This window comes from Miscanthus floridulus, chromosome 1 (assembly GCF_019320115.1).
Source record: "Miscanthus floridulus cultivar M001 chromosome 1, ASM1932011v1, whole genome shotgun sequence".
Classification (NCBI taxonomy): Eukaryota; Viridiplantae; Streptophyta; class Magnoliopsida; order Poales; family Poaceae; genus Miscanthus; species Miscanthus floridulus.
In genome coordinates, this window is record NC_089580.1 from 92,201,490 (window position 1) to 92,220,634 (window position 19,145).

At 41.4% G+C, this 19,145-nt stretch overlaps 3 protein-coding genes across 3 annotated transcripts; 2 read left to right on the forward strand and 1 right to left on the reverse strand.

Moving 5' to 3' along the window:
* The first annotated feature begins 968 nt into the window (after positions 1–968).
* Positions 969–7,197, forward strand: LOC136537758 (pumilio homolog 23). The gene is made up of 11 exons (XM_066529719.1): positions 969–1,116; positions 1,357–1,733; positions 1,866–2,229; positions 2,307–2,612; positions 3,072–3,236; positions 3,468–3,611; positions 4,160–4,279; positions 4,369–4,548; positions 5,141–5,289; positions 6,082–6,264; positions 6,387–7,197. The coding sequence occupies exons 2-11, from the start codon at positions 1,390–1,392 to the stop codon at positions 6,970–6,972; spliced, it is 2,541 nt and encodes an 846-aa protein (XP_066385816.1). The 5' UTR covers positions 969–1,116; positions 1,357–1,389; the 3' UTR covers positions 6,973–7,197.
* A 219-nt stretch (positions 7,198–7,416) lies between these two features.
* LOC136537766 (uncharacterized) lies at positions 7,417–8,751 on the forward strand. Its single transcript, XM_066529727.1, has 2 exons — positions 7,417–8,121; positions 8,250–8,751. Exons 1-2 carry the CDS (start codon positions 8,062–8,064, stop codon positions 8,622–8,624), a joined length of 435 nt encoding a protein of 144 aa, XP_066385824.1. The 5' UTR covers positions 7,417–8,061; the 3' UTR covers positions 8,625–8,751.
* Positions 8,752–15,569: 6,818 nt separating this feature from the next.
* Positions 15,570–17,118, reverse strand: LOC136460276 (flavonoid 3'-monooxygenase CYP75B4-like). Its single transcript, XM_066460048.1, has 3 exons — positions 17,055–17,118; positions 16,298–16,419; positions 15,570–15,938 (listed from the first exon to the last, which is right to left on the reverse strand). Exons 1-3 carry the CDS (start codon positions 17,116–17,118, stop codon positions 15,570–15,572), a joined length of 555 nt encoding a protein of 184 aa, XP_066316145.1.
* Positions 17,119–19,145: the final 2,027 nt, after the last annotated feature.

Here is a 19,145-nt window from a genome sequence, read left to right on the forward strand (position 1 = left end):
GCCTTGTTTTGCTTTTGCCCTTATGATGAGATATATGCTCTTTCAACCATTATACCTTTGTCATTGGTTAGAGCTTTCGTATAGATGCAATGCCACCATATACCTCTACGTTCTTCTTCATAATTCCTATTATCCGGCTTCTTTGGATGGATAAGAAACCCAAGGTTACGTGGTTTGAATTGTTATTTTTACAACTTTTCAGCATATAAACATATCCCTTAGCTAGATTAATCCATGTGCCTAAAGTTAACAAAGTGTGATTATTTTAACAAACAAAAGAGTTTTGCAATTTAGGTTTTATAACCATACTCTACAATGACAATTTTTAGAAAGTGAATTACATAATGCAAAGAGAGGGTTAGGAAGACTCAATTTTTTTGGCAGGATGTAAAGTGTTAGTACTCTTCATTAGTCTTCGACTCTTGGTTGGAACAAATGTAACATTTCTTTTTGACGAGTCCATACCATTTTCTTTTTAAGAAAAACAATATTAGTAATTTACAAGAACTGTCGTTCCATGTTTAAAACAAAATTATTCTAGATTCACTTAGAAACACTTAGAAATTATCAAATGGAAGAGAAAATTATTAGAAGAAAAGTATATTATATATTTTATGAGAAAAAACAATATAGATTCGTGAAAATATTCTATGTTCAAGTGAAAAGGGTTTCTAGCTTCATTAAAAATAGATGTTCAATAAAATTAAGAATATTCTATTTGCTTATTTACAATGTCCTAATAAATATTATTATTGGTACCCTAATTTAAAACCAATTTTCTATTAACTATCGACGAAAATGTGTCACGGAGAGAATAAATACGAAATAAAGAAGAATATTTATTTAAAAAAGAAATAAAGAAGAATATAACAAACAAAAAAGAGAAAGAAAAAATAATGAAAAAATTGCACGGCCCAGGAGAAGGCCCGTGCGGCTGCGCTGCCCCTGGGCCGAACAACCTCGCATTCGGCTACGGACGTCGGCCGCATCCGTTCCTTCACCCTGCGTGCGCCACCCCCGTTTCTCTGCGACGAGCCGACCACTGCCGCCGCCGCCGCCCTACGCCAGGTGCTGTGGCCTTCGTCGGCCGCTTCTCCGGCGACGAGCTCCCACCAGGTATTCCCACCCCTTCTTTTCCCTTCACGCTGAACGAAACCGAGCACCCAAACCCTAACTCAAAACCTGGGGCCTACTAACTCCGAACTTTTTGCATGAATTATCGGGTGCACATGTGTACACCAATGTCCTGGTCCGCCCCTGGTTGCTGTTGCCTTGCGGACTGCAGTATGTGGCCCCGTTCTCTAGGATTCTTGTTACTTTCAGAATGCTGATTTTGCTTCCTCTGTCTGGTTTCAGAGTAAGCAGCTGCTGTCAAAGTGCACATGAGCAATGGTTTGTGTTGGGTCCAAGGCAATTAGACCCAAAGGGAGCACAAGAAATGGCTTGGGAGATGGTGGTTTAGATGATAGCTCACACAAGAAGAGGGCAAGGAAGGATAAGAGCGAGAAACCCCGGAAAGGAGGTCACAGCTCGAGTAAAGGACCTTCTGTAGGGAAACCTCGGCATGGGAAGGATAGGAAGCAGAGGAGCGATGATGGGAAGAAAGGGAAAGGGCGAGGAAAGGACCATCATTCAGGAAGCTCTGTGATGGTGAATCCCAGGACCAGGAACCTCAACAATCAGGGCGGGTTACCATCCTCAAATACATCAAAACCAGTACAAAATGTTCTTAGGTATGAGTATGAGAGTTTGTGCCTTTTGAATTTACCCATCGCTTTTAAATGTAGAGATGATGGCATAGTTTTTTATGTATGAAGAAATTAAAGTGCTGATAGGCTTATTTTCTGATGATCAACAATGTTTAGGAAAAGAGTTGATCCTGAAACTACAAAGTACTTTATGGAGATCTCAAATCTCTTTGATAACAAGGAGATTGATTTTGAAGAGCGCTCGACTATATGCGCTAATGCCTTAGAAGAAACTAGAGGGAAAGAGCTTGAACTTGCCACCGATGTTGTTATAAGCCACACCTTGCAGGTTCTTATAGAAGGCTGTGAGTTGGAGCAGTTATGCACATTCCTCCGCAATTGTATCGACTATTTTCCGGTCATTGCCATGGACAAAAATGGGTCGCATGTGGCCGAAGCAGCTCTCAAGTCACTCACAACACATCTTGAAGATGAAACCTCCAGGGCCATGATAGAAGGGATACTGAACAAAATATGCAAGGTATTCTTTTCTTTCACTGGCAACCTATCTCATTCCATTTTCTTACAATGGACCTCAAATTTGAGTCATTGTTTCAGGTTATTTCTGCAGATGCTGCTAATGTGATGTCCAGCTGCTATGGATCACATGTTCTCCGCACTCTACTTTGTCTTTGTAAGGGTGTTCCGTCAGAGTCTCTTCAAGACTTCCACACTACTAAGAGATCTGCTGTTCTCGCTGAGCGGTTGAGTTGTGGGACAAATCAACCTAGTGGACATGTTCCAAAGAATTTTGAAAATGGTTTCCCAGGCATATTTAGGTCTTTTGTCAGAGAAATGCTGCATAATGCAAAAGCAGACATTGCAACATTACGGGTTGACAAGAACAGTAGCCTTGTTTTACAGGTTAGTATCATTGAATGGAATATAGTTCTGGATTTTGGTTACTAAGTGTCAGGATCTGGGGTTGGTCGGACATGAACAACAACTAAATCGAACAAAGAAACGATAAACTGGAGTAAAGGATAAACTAGGGTTCTAAAGCGAGAGATTAAAAGGAAAGGTAGTTGGCAATTGTCTTCTTGCTTTTCTTCCTCTGGCTCATGGGATTTATTCCCTGCTACTTCCCGACATCGCACCATTACTTTAACTTTTAGGGCAGCAAAAACAGTTTAACTGAGTACAATAACATTTAAGGCTAACAGCTGGTAAAATTTAAATAGAACTAGGACAGTTGGATCATTGGTAAACGAGGATCTACTGATCCCCGCCAAGTCTGAACTTCTGTTAAGTTTCTTTTGTATGCAGTTTTGTCAGAGAAACCTTGGCCTGACAGAGTCTATCTCTTAACATGTCATTCTGCAGACTGCACTGAAGCTATCGTCTGGTGATGATAATGAATTGCATCATATAATATCAATTCTTCTTGGTTATGATGAATATAACACCGTACAGAAGAGAGATTGCAGTGAAAAAAAGGAGGAGATTGTTACTTTACTTGAAGAAAGTGCTTATAGTCATCTCTTGGAGGTGTTTTTTGAGCATTTTTCCCTGCAATGAAATCAAATCATATATCCTTGTGTTTCCTTGTAATTAAGCCTCGCTCTACATTGATCTTGTGGTTCTTTCTTTCTTTTCATATCTGGTTCTTTTTTATTGGGTGTGCGAGAGTACACACACAAGGAGTTGTGGAAAAATCCTAATGATGATGCAATTTATTGTGCTGGATAATACTCATTAGTTGATAATAATGATTTGCAGGTGATTGTGGAGGTTGCCCCAGAGGAATTGCGCAATGGTATGCTTGCAGGTAGTCTGAAGGGTGCATTATTTGCCATCTCATCTCACCACTGTGGCAACTATGTGGTTCAAGCTTTCATATCATCTGCTAAAACCTCAGATCAGGTATACAGACATTTGCAGGAAGTAACATTTGAAATATTCTTTCAGCAAACTAATGTTCTGCGCTAAAGTAAATGCTCTGTTATCTATTCATGTTGCCCTGAGACATGGGAGTTTGTCAACAATTTGTATATTATTGCTTCATGTTGAAAAATTGGAGGCCACTGTAACATATCTGCTTTGTTGGATATTCATGACTGGTTAATGGTAGATCTTGACTCTTGATACTGAACATTTGAAATGCATCCTGTATCATTCATTCACAAGTTATGTACAATCTCTTGTCTGAGCGGCTTTCTTATTTTTTTGCAATAACCTTTGCTATAATTTCTTGACACTTACTTCTGTATCTACTACTTACCTGCGAGGGGATATAGTACTTATGTATGTCAGAATGTGCTTATGTGAGTCCATGTGCCGAAATCATGCATAGAATGTGATTTGTGTTTTAGATAATTCTTCTACTTAACATTTCTAATTCCAATCTGGTTATAGTTTCCAATATGAGATTTTCTTTATTTCATTTTGATAATACTTTTATTTTCACTCAGATGAATCAAATATGGGAGGAACTTGGTCCAAAAATGAAGGAATTGCTTGAACTAGGTAAAACAGGGGTTGTAGCTTCCATCTTAGCGGCATGCCAGCGGCTTGAAACTTATCGCCTTGAGGTCTTCATTTATGAACTTTTTGTTTCTGCATCATTATTTTATAACCGATTTTCACTAAATATGTCTGATTCCTTTGTTATGAACTGCAGAGTTCTCAAGCTCTCGCTGCAGCGTTAAGTTCAGATTCTGAGTCTCCTGATAGCATTGTTGCACGTATACTTTTTCTTGAGAACTACCTACATGAGAGATCTTATTGGAAATGGACTCATGGTGCAAAGATGAGCATTCTGGGTTGCTTGATGCTGCAATCTATTTTCCAATACCCGCATGTATGTTGAAGTTGGTGTATTCTTTTTAAACCCCCCTGCTCACTGCCACATGGTAGCAATATGTCTCTGATTTATGGTGCATGCTGCTAACTGCACGTTGTTCTCTCCTAGTTTCCAAATTGTTTTTATGCTCACTTTGCTAGTTCTGTTTTTATCTAGCTTCAATCACTTAGATTTTTTAACTGTCTCTCCTACCTTGTTACTCTTAATGAGTACTCAGTACCTTATTTCTTGAACAATATAGCAATACCTAGTAGTCTATATCTGGCTCTTGTCTCTCTGACATCTTAACTAATTGCTACCATTATGTTTAACATTCAACAACAACAACAACAACAACAACAAAGCCTGTCAGTCCCAAGCAAGTTGGGGTAGGCTAGTTCTTTTGGGTTTCATCTCCATACTAGTGGCTAAGTTTTTACATTGGCTCGCCAAGCCTAACACAACCCTCCTCCTTTATCAGGGCTTGGGACCTGCTATGCTAGAACACCATAGGCACCCCAACATAGGCAGAGTTACCATTATGTTTAACATTAGTATGGAAAAACCTGGATGGCTAAAACGTTGCTCTTGCATTCCTTTTCTTGTGCAGCAATATATTCGCCCATATATCGCAAGCTTGCTGGCCATGCGGGATGATCAGATCCTCCAAATTTCCAAGGATTCAGGAGGTAGCCGTGTTCTTGAGTCTTTTCTAGGTTCAAGTGCCACTGCAAAGCGTAAATTTAAAGTTTTTGGAAAGTAAGCCTCTTCCAAACACCCCAACTATTCGGAGACTATTTCATCACTTCCTCAAAATGTGTTCAGATATAGTGAATTCATATGATTCGTTTACGCATTGCAGTTTAATAAATGTTTGAGTTGCATGGATAGTGCTATAATATTTTCGTTTTCATTTTTGAGCAGTAATCATCATGGCAATAAGGCTATAAAATGTTGGTTGAATGTTTGGTTCAAGTAAAAATAGACTTGGTCCAACTAGTTTTACAGCCTCATTACCGAAAACCTTATTTGTCTTGATTGGGATAGAAATAATAAATAAAAAATGTTGCACAAAGCTCAAATGTGTTCATGAGAATGCTAGGCTTTGCAGAACGGTAATTATGGTCAATTGATAGTCAGATTCTAGTATTGAGCTACATATCCGTATCAGATATCCAACTTTGAGTATCCAGATTCGGATATGGTATTGGATATTGAATGTCTGGATTTGTGTATGGACCATCCATCTAGTATCTGAACCCTTCGGATTCAGATACGGTCTATCCATTTGGTCTCTGAACCCCTTCGGATGGACGGATTAGACAGAAATTATCTGTCCTGTTTTCATCCCTGTATTGCATGTCAATCTTGTTTGTGATTTGTTAAGCTGAACCCTTGGCACCTGACTGTAGTTAACATCTCATTATTTCTGTTTATTTTATTGCTTTTGCAGTAGTTTCCACATTTTTGTAAATAGAAAACTGCAGACTTTGTTTATCTTAGTTTTCTAGACCAGTTTTCTTTTTTACCAGCATATGTATTATATGGCAGGTTGCAAGGTCATTATGGAGAGATTGCTATGAATCCTTCTGGCTCATTCTTAGTAGAGAAGTGCTTTACTGCCAGTAACTTTTCTCATAAAGAGGCTATAGTGGCAGAGCTGTTGGCTGTGCAATCTGAACTATCTAAAACAAGACATGGGTTCCACTTGCTAAAGAAGCTGGATGTCGATAGGCAAGTCATATTTCCATTGTCCGCAAATGCACTTTGTCAAATAATCTATGCTATAGTACAATTTATTAAAAAGTTGTTCAGTCCTTTGCCCATGTTAACCGACTTATTGCCTTTTTTCACAGATATGCTAGGCGACCTGAGCAGTGGAGAGCTAGTCAAACTTCAAAAGAAACAACTCAAAAGAAGTTTGAGGCGGAATTTGGCTCAAACAGTCAATCTACTGGGCAGAATATCAAAGAAAAGTTCTCTCAAAGTCCCATGAAGAAACGTAAGCAGAAAGAGAAGGCTGACAGAATTACTGAGGATGCCAGTAGCAACAAATCAGATTTCTCTCAGAAAGAAAACAATAAGAGGCCAAAATCTGCCAAGGCATCTTCTGAGAAAGGATCAAGTGGCAAGAACCCCCTGAGTGAAGGTGCTGGTGCTAGTGCCAGCATGGTGTTCTTGAAGGGCTCTGTCAAGAGGAAATCCCCAGGTTTCCTTTCAGATAAACCGAGCCTCAAGAAACAAAAACATCAGAAACCTGTTTCTGGTAGACCAGATGGCAAACTTTTTGTTCGAGATAGTGGTACTAGCGCACCGTTTGTCAAGAATGCTGGCAAACAGAAACAGTCCATTGCTGAGCTCGCAGACCTGGCTGGTAAGGAGAAGCTGACTGCGTCTGAAGTTCGCAAATTGCTGAAGCCTGAAATATCAGGCAAGAGCTAATGAGTTCCAAAACGTGTGGGCAGCTGAAGGAAATATAAATCAGGTCTTTTTGCCCCTGTTGTCCTTACGTTGAGCAGAGGCAGCAATTTTGTTGGTCGTCTTTCCTCATATGTTGCGGAAAGAAACTGTAGCACGCGAGATGGGTTTTGTTTCAGTAGAGATGTATTCTTGATGCCTGTCTTGATACCGGTTTCTTTTGCTAATGAATCTGTTTGACCTAGCAAAGGTTTGTTTGATCCGCTGCTTGCTGATTTATATAGTACAAAACATGTAGAAAGATGGCAGCCCTGCCCAGGGCAACATTTTCCCTGGTAAGACCAAATAATATACTCAGTAATATGTTAGTGCAGGAAATGACAAGAGACTATCTAACCTAGGAGGAGACATGTCAGAACTGCAATGTGGGTACTAGAAACCAAGACACGAAGGAAATAATTACTCAGGAGTGGTTCAGAACATGTCATCCTCATCCATCCATCCGATGCAGATAACCGTGAAATCTGCTAATCCCGCTAGCTGCTTCCTTCACATGTGTTTGTCCCAACTCGGGTTCACTGCCCCCTGACAAATTGTTCTGCTGTCTCGAAAGATTCAGTCTACATTCATTCATACATGACCGCCCTGGCCCTCATGCCCTGCAGAGCGCGGTCCAAGATGTTTCCTGTCTCCTAGTTCAAAGCTTGTCCAGATCGACTATAAAATATTGTTAGGTTTTGAGGTAAAGCTTCAACTAATACTAGAACAAACACAGTCAGGCAGTGCACACTGACTCTGAATCATAATAGCACGCCTCCAAATGTTGATAGCAAGTGCACAGAAATTATCCAATTGCTGGGGCATCTCCTGTGACAAATATGTACTGTAGCATCTTTCCAGTTCAAGCCTGCCTGCCCTACTGCAGCTGCAGTCAGTCTATGCTCATCTGCCAGCAGCCACTGACTAGCTGAGCCATTTTCTCCTAGAAGATACTTGGTGATCCATTGCAACTGCACATCGCCATGGTCTGCTCTTAGCTGAGCTGTCCATCCATTACTGCTCATGCTCTCAACCATTTGTGAAGTGTAGCTCTTCCTCCTTTGTTTCCGCCAGATGACGAAGAAGAGTTGCTTTGGAAGGGCTGCTTGTGCTCCCCAACAGGACCAGTCCAAGGTGACCTATGTGTACATTTACATGATATTCTTTTATCTCCATCAAAATCTTAACCATGCCATCAGTTTTTTCACACATCTACATGATCCTGCGTCTCAAGTCTGAACCGTTGCCAATTCTCATGTCAGATCAGGGGAGAAGCAAGCCAAGCAACGAAACATAGACAGAGCAGCAGTTCAGGCCCAAACGCTCATCCAAAGAAGAAGACATGGAAGAAGTACCTGACGTTCCTGTCCAAGTTTCAGAACAAGATGAAGCACAAGAAACCAGACGCCAGGGCACCCAGCAGCTTCAAGCAGGGGAGCCCTAAGCGGTCCAGCAGCGCAATGCTGGAAGAGTGCGTCAATCTGGTCCGCGTGATCCAGCGCACGGCAGCAGATTGCTTTGCGTCTGCGGTGGCTGGCGGAGATGAAGAAGACGAGCTGCCTTGTTACATGCAGCTTGACCAGGTGAACTACGGGGTGAAAAGGGAGGCCTACGGTCCTATCTACCTGGTCACATAGACGTACGTAGCTTGGGAATGAAGTCCCTGTTTCACTTCACTTCATGTGCTATTGCCTCAGTTGCCTCCATGTTCTATTGCCTCAGTTGCCTCCATGTTCAAGGCATCATGGCAATCTTCTTGGTTGCCGGACAAAATCATATCATATATCTTCAGAAATGCTGCTACCATGTGAAATAAAGTCATCATCTGACTGAACTGAAACATTCCTTGTCTATGCGTCAATGCCTGTTCATCTGCGTCTTCAGAATCGGTTTCAAATGGCGTGATCCTTGCCTCTTGCATTCTTCCAAACTTGGAAACATTAATACTACCATCCCTTGAACTTAAGGTGATTGTTGAATGGTAGGGTCGACTGGACGGAATGATGTTACTATCTTTTTTCTTAAAATAAAAAAGAAGAATGAGAATGCATGCCTATGAAATTCCGAAATTAGTCATGCATTCTCATTTAGGGCGATATAATCACATGAGCTATATATACTATATATCTATAAGAAAGACATTTATAGTGCCAGTATCGTGTCAGAGATATAGTGAGGAAAGTACACAACATAAGAGCTTTCATGCACACAAGTACATTTTTTTTTCAAGAACGTTTCCGTTGACACTTGACACGTGTTTCATTAAGAGGAGTCACATAAGTACATCTTAATCATACGAACTCTTGTACTTAAAGTTATTCATTGATTACAGCAGTGAGCAGGTGTTATTATCATGACAGTTGCACACTACTGGAGACCGCGGCTTTGCCGAGTGTTTTTACACTCGGCAAAGAGCCCTTTGCACTCGACAAAGGCTTTGCCGAGTGTAGCACTCGGCAAAGTCCGCTCGGCAAAATTTTTCTCGGCAATGGGTCTTTGCCGAGTGCTTTTTATCGGGGCACTCGGCAAAATAAAAAAATTTTGCCGAGTGCTTGGGGCGGCACTTGGCAAAATATTTTCGGCCATTGCGGCGCCGGCCGTTACCGGTTATTTTGCCGAGTGCCCGACCCAGCACTCGGCAAAATTTTTTTTATTTTTTTAAAAAATTACTTTGCCGAGTGCCCCAGCCCAGGCACTCGGCAAAGTTTTTTTTATTTTTTTTAAAAATTACTTTGCCGAGTGCCCCAGCCCAGGCACTCGGTAAAGTTTTTTTTTTAAAAAAAAATTACTTTGCCGAGTGCCCCTGTCCAGGCACTCGGTAAAGTTTTTTTTTTATTTTTTTAAAATAATTTCTTTGCCGAGTGCCCTTGTTTAGGCACTCGGCAAAGAATTTCTGATTTTTTTAAAAAAATACTTTGCCGAGTGCCTGGGCAGGGGCACTCGGCAAAGTACTTTTTTTAAAAAAATAAAAAAAAACTTTCAGGGCCCAAAACTGCCAGCAGGGATGTTCCAACAAAACAGCAAGTTTCTAGGATTTCTATATACTCGTTTCTTTTTTTCTATTATTTTTGTTTCAAATTTATAATAAAAAAATGCTGTGCAATGGAAACGATCTAAAGAAGAGGTGGATGGTTCAGATAATGATATATGTTATACACATTCAATGTAGATAAAAAATGAGTCAGTATGAACATCTAACTGTATGTAAAAGTAGAGCACTATGACCTTTGTGTCTTAGATGGATTGCTTAAACCATTAAATTTCCAGCTGACACTGATATAGATAATTTTTTGGGTAATAGCCATTGTGCAGAGCAATGCGTGAATTTTGAAATAGAAGAACCAATATGACAGAAAGAAGCAATCGTACCTTACATTTTGTAAGAACTTTTAAGTAATTAGATATACCAATTTATTGTCATTCGAGTATTCAAAAGTTCTCATCCCCATGCTGCAATTTAGTTTGATTTCCAAAGATCTGCAGCTATAACCTGTAAGGTGGGAACACTGTATGCTGGGGAGTATGCTGGTAGCTCCCAAGCAAATTGCAACCAAATCAACCTATGTCCCTAAAACCTATGTAGTTTGCTCATATTAAGTGAAAAGTGGTGAAGAGAAGTCACTCATTATATTCTATCAGTTTAACTTCAAAAACAAGTGACTAAAATGGATGCACAGTATGGAGAAGATATGAACGTTAACATTTTTTCATGGAAAGCATAAGTGTAGCCGTAGACCAAAAAATGACAAATATAACTGAAAACCAGTTTACACAAATACGAAGATAGATTATACTGCATAAAGATTGTTTAGGTGCTATGCCTATGATCAAGTCACATGAATAAAATCAGTTTTTCTTTAGCTATATTCTGTAACACTATTGGGTCACATGGTAGTGAGCCACTACTACAACTTGGTAGCATTGCAGCTGCAGAGTCACTCAGAAGTTAGAACAAATCGCACTTGTAACTATTGATCTCAAGCTACCTCAATGTCGAATCAATCTATCAATATTTAGAGCCCAGTACATATGAACACATCTTGTCCACTTGCATTTTATAAAACATGAACAGAAGAAGAATAATGACCTGTTACCTCACGGGCATATATCATTGTATACATTGTGTGCGGAGTAGTAGTACATATTTGGCTCAGATTTGCCCCATTGTAATCACATAGCCTCTAAATTGGTTGCTTGTATATGGTATGCAAGCCATCCTAGTTTAGCGGCTCACAAGTATGGGGACATTTCATCATCATTGCCGCTGCCTCAGCATACAAAGTTTCACATCATTGCATATGCCATTGCCTCAGTACAATTGGTTTAGAAGTTTGAACAAATTCATCATTGCAAATGCCACAAATTCAGTTCGCAGATAGAGAAGCAAGTAGTAGTAGTAAGCAACTTAAAATTTGGCATTTGCTTAGAAAAAATTAGCATCATAGGCATTGGCATTTGCTCAGAACAAATTAGCATCATAGGCAATGGCATATGCTAAGCATTCCAAATATTGGCATCACAGGCAGCAATGGAAGCTAACTGAGCTTAGCAATGGAAATCCAAAATTCCAAAAATTGCATAACATTAGCTAGGGTTCGTCATCTACATCACCAACCAACAGGAGTAGTAATAGTAAATATCAGTATGCAGTAGTAGTAGGAATTCAGTGAGTAGTAGATAGCAGTACAAATAGTAGGAAATAGCAGTAGGGTAGTAGAGAGCAACAGCCAGCCAACACCATTAGTAGTAGTAGTAGTAGTAGAGACTAGATAGAGTAGTAGAAATAGGAGCTAATAGCAGATATCAGTAGTTGTAGCAGTAGGCAGATTAAATGCATAAACATGTTTATTTGTAAATAATTGCTCTCAAAATAGCGGGTTGCTGCACCAAGCAGCCTTCCAACACTTGTTGGTGATCACTGATCCTTGACTAATGTGACAGCCCTTCTTACCAAAATAACAGGTTCTAGATCAAAAATTAAGTGCCTAGAAAAATAGCAATATAACCAGGAAAATAAGTTACTGAAGATTAGTACAAAACAGGTTATATGCTCATAGGATTAACCAACTGATCAACTAATAAGCAGTTCAAATTAATAGATAAATTGCTAGGCAAATAATTAAACAGTGCTGAAAATAATCAACACTCTAGAATCCGGCTGTCACGTTGTCTCACTACACCGCTTTGTATCATCGAGCAACAAATTAGTCCGCCCAATAGTGCAATCACACCCAAGTTATAGAAACTAGCAGATTGCACATTAAAAAAATAATAGAGGCATCATAGGCAGCTATAGAATTAATCATAGGCATCACATAGGCAACAAGAAAAGGGGATCCAAAACCTGCAGGGAGGAAGAAAAGGGGATCCAAAACCTGCTAGGGTTCGGGCTCCCTGCGCGGAGGAGGAAGAAGATGGATGGAGGGACGCCGAGCAGGAGGAAGACGGCGCGGGGAAGGAAGAAGACGGTGTGGACGGAGGTACGCCGGGGAGGAAGAAGATGGCGCGGGGGAGGAAGACGACAGCGCGGACAGAGGGACACGGCCGCCGCTGCCGGAAATGGCCGGCCGGCACCAGCCAGCCACCTCTGGGCGGCCGAGGCAAGGGGGGCCGGGCCGCGGGGAGCTGCTTTCTGGGTTTTGTCGCAGCTTTCTAGGTACCAGCACTGAAAATCCAAAGATTGATTTATCTAGTAGTTCACTAAACATTTAGCTCCCCATGCCCCCCTAGCTCCACCTCTGGGTTTCACCACGGTCTCATGATATAGGTCATACACCGCAGTTATGTGACCTACTGCTGGGTTAATACACTCCCCGTGCCTCCCATGCCCAAGTTTGTATCCTCTTATTCCTAGTTCACCTAGAGCACAAGCTTAGGTTTGGCCACTGGATGCTATTGGAATACTTATATAATAACCTCTCTTGTGCATTCCTGAACGTCAATAATGACATGTAGTGATCCATGAATGCAGACATGTAGATATCTATTGTTTAAATTATTGCTACTGTGAAATACAGGGCACCAAACTTAGTAAGAAGACACTAAAAATCAGACGACCAATTTTAAATCTAAAACCATATGCTAAGTTCAGTACAAAGAAATACTTCAAAACAGAGAATCGATCTAGAGAACTAGCAAGGTACAGAAGTATTTAATTCCAAGCATGTATGAACCGAGCACTAGAATAATTAATTAGAGCTGCATGCAAACATGTCACAATTACTGGATGATTGGTCGGTGAAGCACAAAAGTAACAATTGACAGTTTGAGAACTAAAACTTGTTGCTTACCTGCTCAAACTAATGAATTCACAGCAAGGTGCTTATACTGCACAAGCACTGAATCCATGTCCAGCTGCTGCTCTGAATCCAAAGCATTGCAAACCTGCACCCTGTGGCAAAAGAAAGAAGCCAGCCAAGTTGCCGATGGAAAATAGAATTAGCAAAAGCCTACTGCTGCTGAAAATCCAATTAATGTGAACTGCTGCTCCTGCTCTTGGTGCTGTGCGTGCACGGGTTCTGGATGAGCACCGATTGGTGCTTGGAAGCTGAGCACGGCCAACTAGAGGCGAGTGAGCTTCGGCGAGGACTGGACACTGCCGCGCCGAACTGCAAACAGAGGGAGGGAGCAGGCTCGGGTCTGCATGAGCACACACATGTTTTGACCGGTGAAGGCACCAGCGCCTGCGAGCTGCACCTGAGAATTACGAACTAGGACCGAGCGCAAGAAACAGACATGGGCGAGCGCCAAAAATTCGACGGGAACTCGACCAAAACAAAAGGATTCGTCCCCAAACTTTGCATAGGCAATCACCACAGAGTAGGTAAGCTATTCCCAAGAAATCATCGCTCAATTCGTGCTCAAACTCCAGAAAATCCAGATCACGTGCGAGAACTCAAAAAATCCCCAAAAACAAAATCGTGGTGCTCAAGTGAGGGATTTATTAGGGGGATCACCCTAGCCTTGATCACACATGTCCTAGCACCAAAATCCCTTAAGAAGTTTCACCCCAATCACAGCCAAATTCGACGAACCAAAAATCACTAAAAATGCCTCCGAAAATCACACAAAAATAAAAACTTCAGTTTTGGAGAGGGGAACAAGTGGTGCACGAATTTGATCCTGGGATTAGCTCAAGATGTCGGATTACAAGCCACTTCAGTTTTGGCGGCCGGGGGCAGGGGGCGCCGACGGCGACCGGGGTCGGGTGTGCCTATGTGCGTGTGTGGCGCGGGTGGGAGTGCGCGTGTGTGGCTGTGTGCGGCCGGATGCGGGGTATATGAGTGGGGGTTTGCCGAGTGTGCGAGATCTGGCACTCGGTAAACCCCTTCTTTGCCGAGGGTTAGAATTGAGGGCACTCGGTAAATTCAGTTTTTTTTTCATTTTTTTTCTTTTTCTTTTTTTCTTCTGTCCTCATATATTATACTAAACCGGAAGTAAATTGTTTGTTTGAGGCCCTAAACGAATTCAAATCAAAAAGTGGTTAACTACAAAGTTTTATAACTTTTCGAGATCTACAATTTTTATTTAGGAAGTTTTTTCATCCGAGGTCGTTTGAAAAATTCGAATTTTAAATTTTAGAGATTCAAACGTAGTTTTGCATGATAAGATGATTTAAGTCAAAAAGTTGTCAACTACATAGTTTCATAACTTTTCGAGATCTACAATTTTCATTTAGGAAGTTTTTCCATTCGAGGTCTTTTCAAAAATTCAAATTTTAAAATTTTCAAATTCAAACGTCGTTTTTGCATGACAAGATGATTTAAAATCAAAATGTTGCCAACTATAAAATTTCATAACTTCTCAAGATCTACAAAGTTTATTTTGATCATTTGTTCATCCAATATAGTGGTAGTAACATTGTTCACAAATCTTATATCTCTCTCTTCTACTTTCATGAAACTAATATGAGAGATATAAGAGAGATGTAGATTTTATGAACAACGTTATTGTCGCTTTATCAAATGAAGAAATGACCAAAATAAACTTTGTAGATCTTGAGAAGTTATAAAACTTTGTAGCTGAAAAGTTTTTCATTTGAATTCATTTAGGGCCTCAAAAATTGCTTTGAAAAAATAATTTGCCGAGGACAAAAAAAAAATGCACACGGCAAAATGCCTCTTTGCCGAGTGCCAAAAAATGGCACTCGGCAAAATACATCTTTGCCGAGTGCCAGAAAAAAGGCACTCGGCAAAGACTCATTTTGCCGTGTGCCGAAAAATAGCACTCGGCAAAATACATCTTTGCCGAGTGCCAGAAAAAAGGCACTCGGCAAAGACGCATTTTGCCGAGTGACGAAAAATGGCACTCGGCAAAATACATCTTTGCCGAGTTTTTTTTTTGCCGAGTGTATTTTATTTGGCACTCGGCAAAGACCATCTTTGCCGAGTGCCCGATAAAATACACTCGGCGAAGCCTCCGGCACTCGACAAAGTGTCAGTTTCCGGTAGTGGCAATATATAACAGAAGGATATAAACGAGAGAACAATCATAGTACAATGCATGAGTCGTCTTTCACCCATTTATTTAGGAGTAATAATTTTCATAGTATAATAGTAGAGCAAAGCGTATATATTTATCAATTATGAAATGATTTCGTATGCAGATGGGAGCAGCCTGGGGACAGGACGAAGCATCAACGGCACGGCCCGCTGCAAGAGCAGAGTGAGTGCCTCCTCTATGACGAGGTCGCCCGGCGTCTGCCCCGCCGGCAGCTCCCAATCGAACGCGTGGACCAGAGTGGCGCAAGCGAGCGCGACCATGCGCGTGCCCCAGCTTCGGCCCGCGCACACCCTTCGCCCGGCCCCTAACGGTATGAAGCCATATCCATAGTGCTCAGTCTCACTGAACCCATATCCACCTGGGCCCGGGAGGAAGCGGGAAGGCCGGAACTGGAGCGGGTCGGGCCACAGGGCCAGGTCACGGGCGATGCCCCACACGTTGACCAGCAGCTCCAATCAGTACCGGTTCAAGGATTTTAAGGGACCTCTAGTGATCTCGTCGCAACGGCCCTCTTGACTATGTATAAAATCTTATAATATATAGATGCTAATTTTACTTGCAAAACGAAATCAAATTCAATAACATATTTTTAATTTAGTATGTCTGATAATTATCGATGAACAATGTAGATTAAAAAAACAATATATTCGTTTTTCTTTTCTCATCCATGACAAATGTTTCTTAGGTAATATTCTAAAATTCTAACACCTAAATTAGAAGAAAAATATGACTATATAGATACAAAATACTAGAAGTCTGAAATACTATACAAATAATTAATTTTGATTAAAAATAAAAGAAAAAAAACCTTAGGCCTGAATAACTGATCAATCAAGATGTCGTCGTCGTGGAGCCCTGGCTGGTCGTCGTCCTCGTGCGCCGTGTCCGTGTCTCCAGTAGTCAACTCTTCGCGGCGGCACGGCTCGCCAGCTCCGCGTGTGTAAGACGCATGTCGCGAACTCACGATCAGAGTGTGCTGTGTGCAGCGTGACTCCTCGCCTCCTCTCTACCCGAGGGCCATGGGGAAAGAAAACTAGAAAAGAAATGCTAGTGTTGTCTTTTTGGGCCGTCTGTGCAGTTCTATGTCTCTCTTCTCATTAGTTTGCTAATGCCTAATGGACTTAGGACCTGGGGGTTTATATACCTGGACTTGGACCCCTCCTCTGCTTGGGCCCTCGGCCATCGCACCTCGTCCCTACCCCTAGGGCCGGCACGGGCTCCAAGCCCTTGGGGACGTGGAACCCTGGATTTTTTTTTTATTTTTAACACTTTTTTAAAACTATTATTAACTCTAACACTGTTTGTTTTTTTTCATCAAAAGTAACACTTTTGGCCGCGCTTATTTTCAGAGCGTGGCGAAACAAGTCTCCCGCGCCATGCATGGAGGCGCGGCAGGGGTGCGTACGTGGCAACGTCCCGCCCCGCTGGTCGTTGACATGGCAGGCCTTGCCGCGTTACCGATTAGGGCGCGACTGTGACGCTCTACCCGTCAGGGCACGACAGAGCCAAATAGAGGCCTGCGGCCTAGTCTCTTTCCTCCCTCTCTGTTTCACTCCGCGCCGCACAGCAGTCGCCTCCGCGCCGCCTAGCCCCCGCCGCCGCGCCTGCCAGCCCGCACCGCCGCGCCATTGCCCCCGGCTCCCCCACAGTCGGCCACGCCATTGTAGTAGAACTTTCTAGTGTTGTATTGTGTTTTATTTGAACTATTTATGTATTGTACCCATGTAACAAACACTGTTTAATTTTTATCATAGTATGAAAGGATCAGATTATAAAGGTAGTTTCATTTAGATAAACTGTGAGCTATATATCTGTTATATGAATGCTGCGTAAATGACTTAGAATAGTAAAGTAAAATAATGCGGTAGACAAGAGTCAATTTACATTATATGACAACTACAGGAAGCTTTTTCATGCAACATACTGGACGTTTTTAATTCTATGGGTACAAATTCTGGCATCAAACCTGGATTAAATTAGCTACGATACATACTTCCTACTGATTTCCACTGAAAGGCCTCACTGTACCTTGTTTAGTAATATCTTAATCTATTATAGGAAACACATTCAGGATGTTATTTCCACTGAAGACGAGGTACATCCAGGATCCGCACATGGTCAACTGCGAATTCTATTGTAATGCAGAGCCTCTGATTTCAACATGAACAATTTATCTTTTGAGTTGATACAGTCTGGCGAAGAAAGCTATGAGGTGAAAAATACTGTTATATGATATCTACTTAAGTCATATTTCATTTGGAAAATTTGTGTGCTCATTTAGATTCATGTTTTTAATTTTACATTAAACTTCGACTCTGCAGATACTAGTACCTGGTATGATGTTCAGAATCATAGATGTGAAACATTGACTAGCAGCATTCAGTATTTCATCTTAAAGCACCTCACCAAGTTTGGCGAATAGTCACAATTCACAAAACGACAGAGCAACGACTGCACATTATGCTTTTATGTGCAGGTTGTCACTGGTCAGATTAGACAATTACTTGTGGAGATCAAGTATGGAAATTCACTTACATTTCTTGTAACATAATTCTACCACCAGCAGGGACCAAGGTAAAGCAACTACCTTTTTTCTTTAAAATGTTACTGTGTTCATTTGTATATGTGGACATCAATTTTTTTTCTTAAACATGCAGGAGAGCTGTGTATCATTATATTAATAGAAGAAGAGAGAGTCATACATAGACCCAAACCCACACACACAAACACCCACTAATTATTCCTTGTATTGTATGTAAATATATAAAGTTTCCGACAAAAGAGTGTAATATTTGTTTTCAGGTGAAACTGGCTAGTTTGGCAAGGTCTTTGTTACAGAGTAATTTGCACCAGATTTTATTGTCAAAACTGAAGTAATGATGCTGATTCATGAACTGCAGGTACAAATTTGAAGAATGAGGCATAGCTTTGTAACATCTGCAACATATGTAGTCCTTGTTCATGAATCTAAAGGTACACCGATTAGATAACATAGTTGGAGTTATCACTATTACTATTGAAGATCGACTTGAAATGGAAAAAAAAATCCAACTGTTATTTAAAAGTTGACCTGAACTGAAGTAAATTTCAACTGTAACTATAACCAGCATAAGAATATTTGCTCTAGATTGATCATGAGTGTAAGATTAAAGTGCCATAGTTCCAAGGATGCCCAAGAATGAATGGAAGGAACTCTATACCTTATGCTTAGGGCTTGACCATAGCTCCACGAGTGCAATCCATTGACCATCACCTAGAACTGGGGGATTCACTTAAATCCCACAAAAAATCAGAGAAAAAAAATGAAAGGGTACTACCACTACGGCACTACACAATTTCACGCAACAAGCAACTGAAAACCCTAACAGTAACTCAAAAATTTCAACAGATTTTCAGGAGTTTGTTTACCTCTTGGTTGCTGGCTGCTTGCTCCAACCTTCCGACCAGGAGCCATGGTGCTCCCACCTTTCGAAGTGGCGCGTGGAGTGGGGGGAGGGGGGTCACGGCTACTGGCGGGGGAGCAAGGGGGGTCGCACCTTCTGACGGACTATGCCTGCTACTTGAGTCGGCGTGAGGAGTGGGGGGCGGCGCCCGCTCGGGTCGGGCGAAGTGAGGGGGTAGCGCCCTGCTGCGTCGGGGTCAGGCGGGTGGGCGGA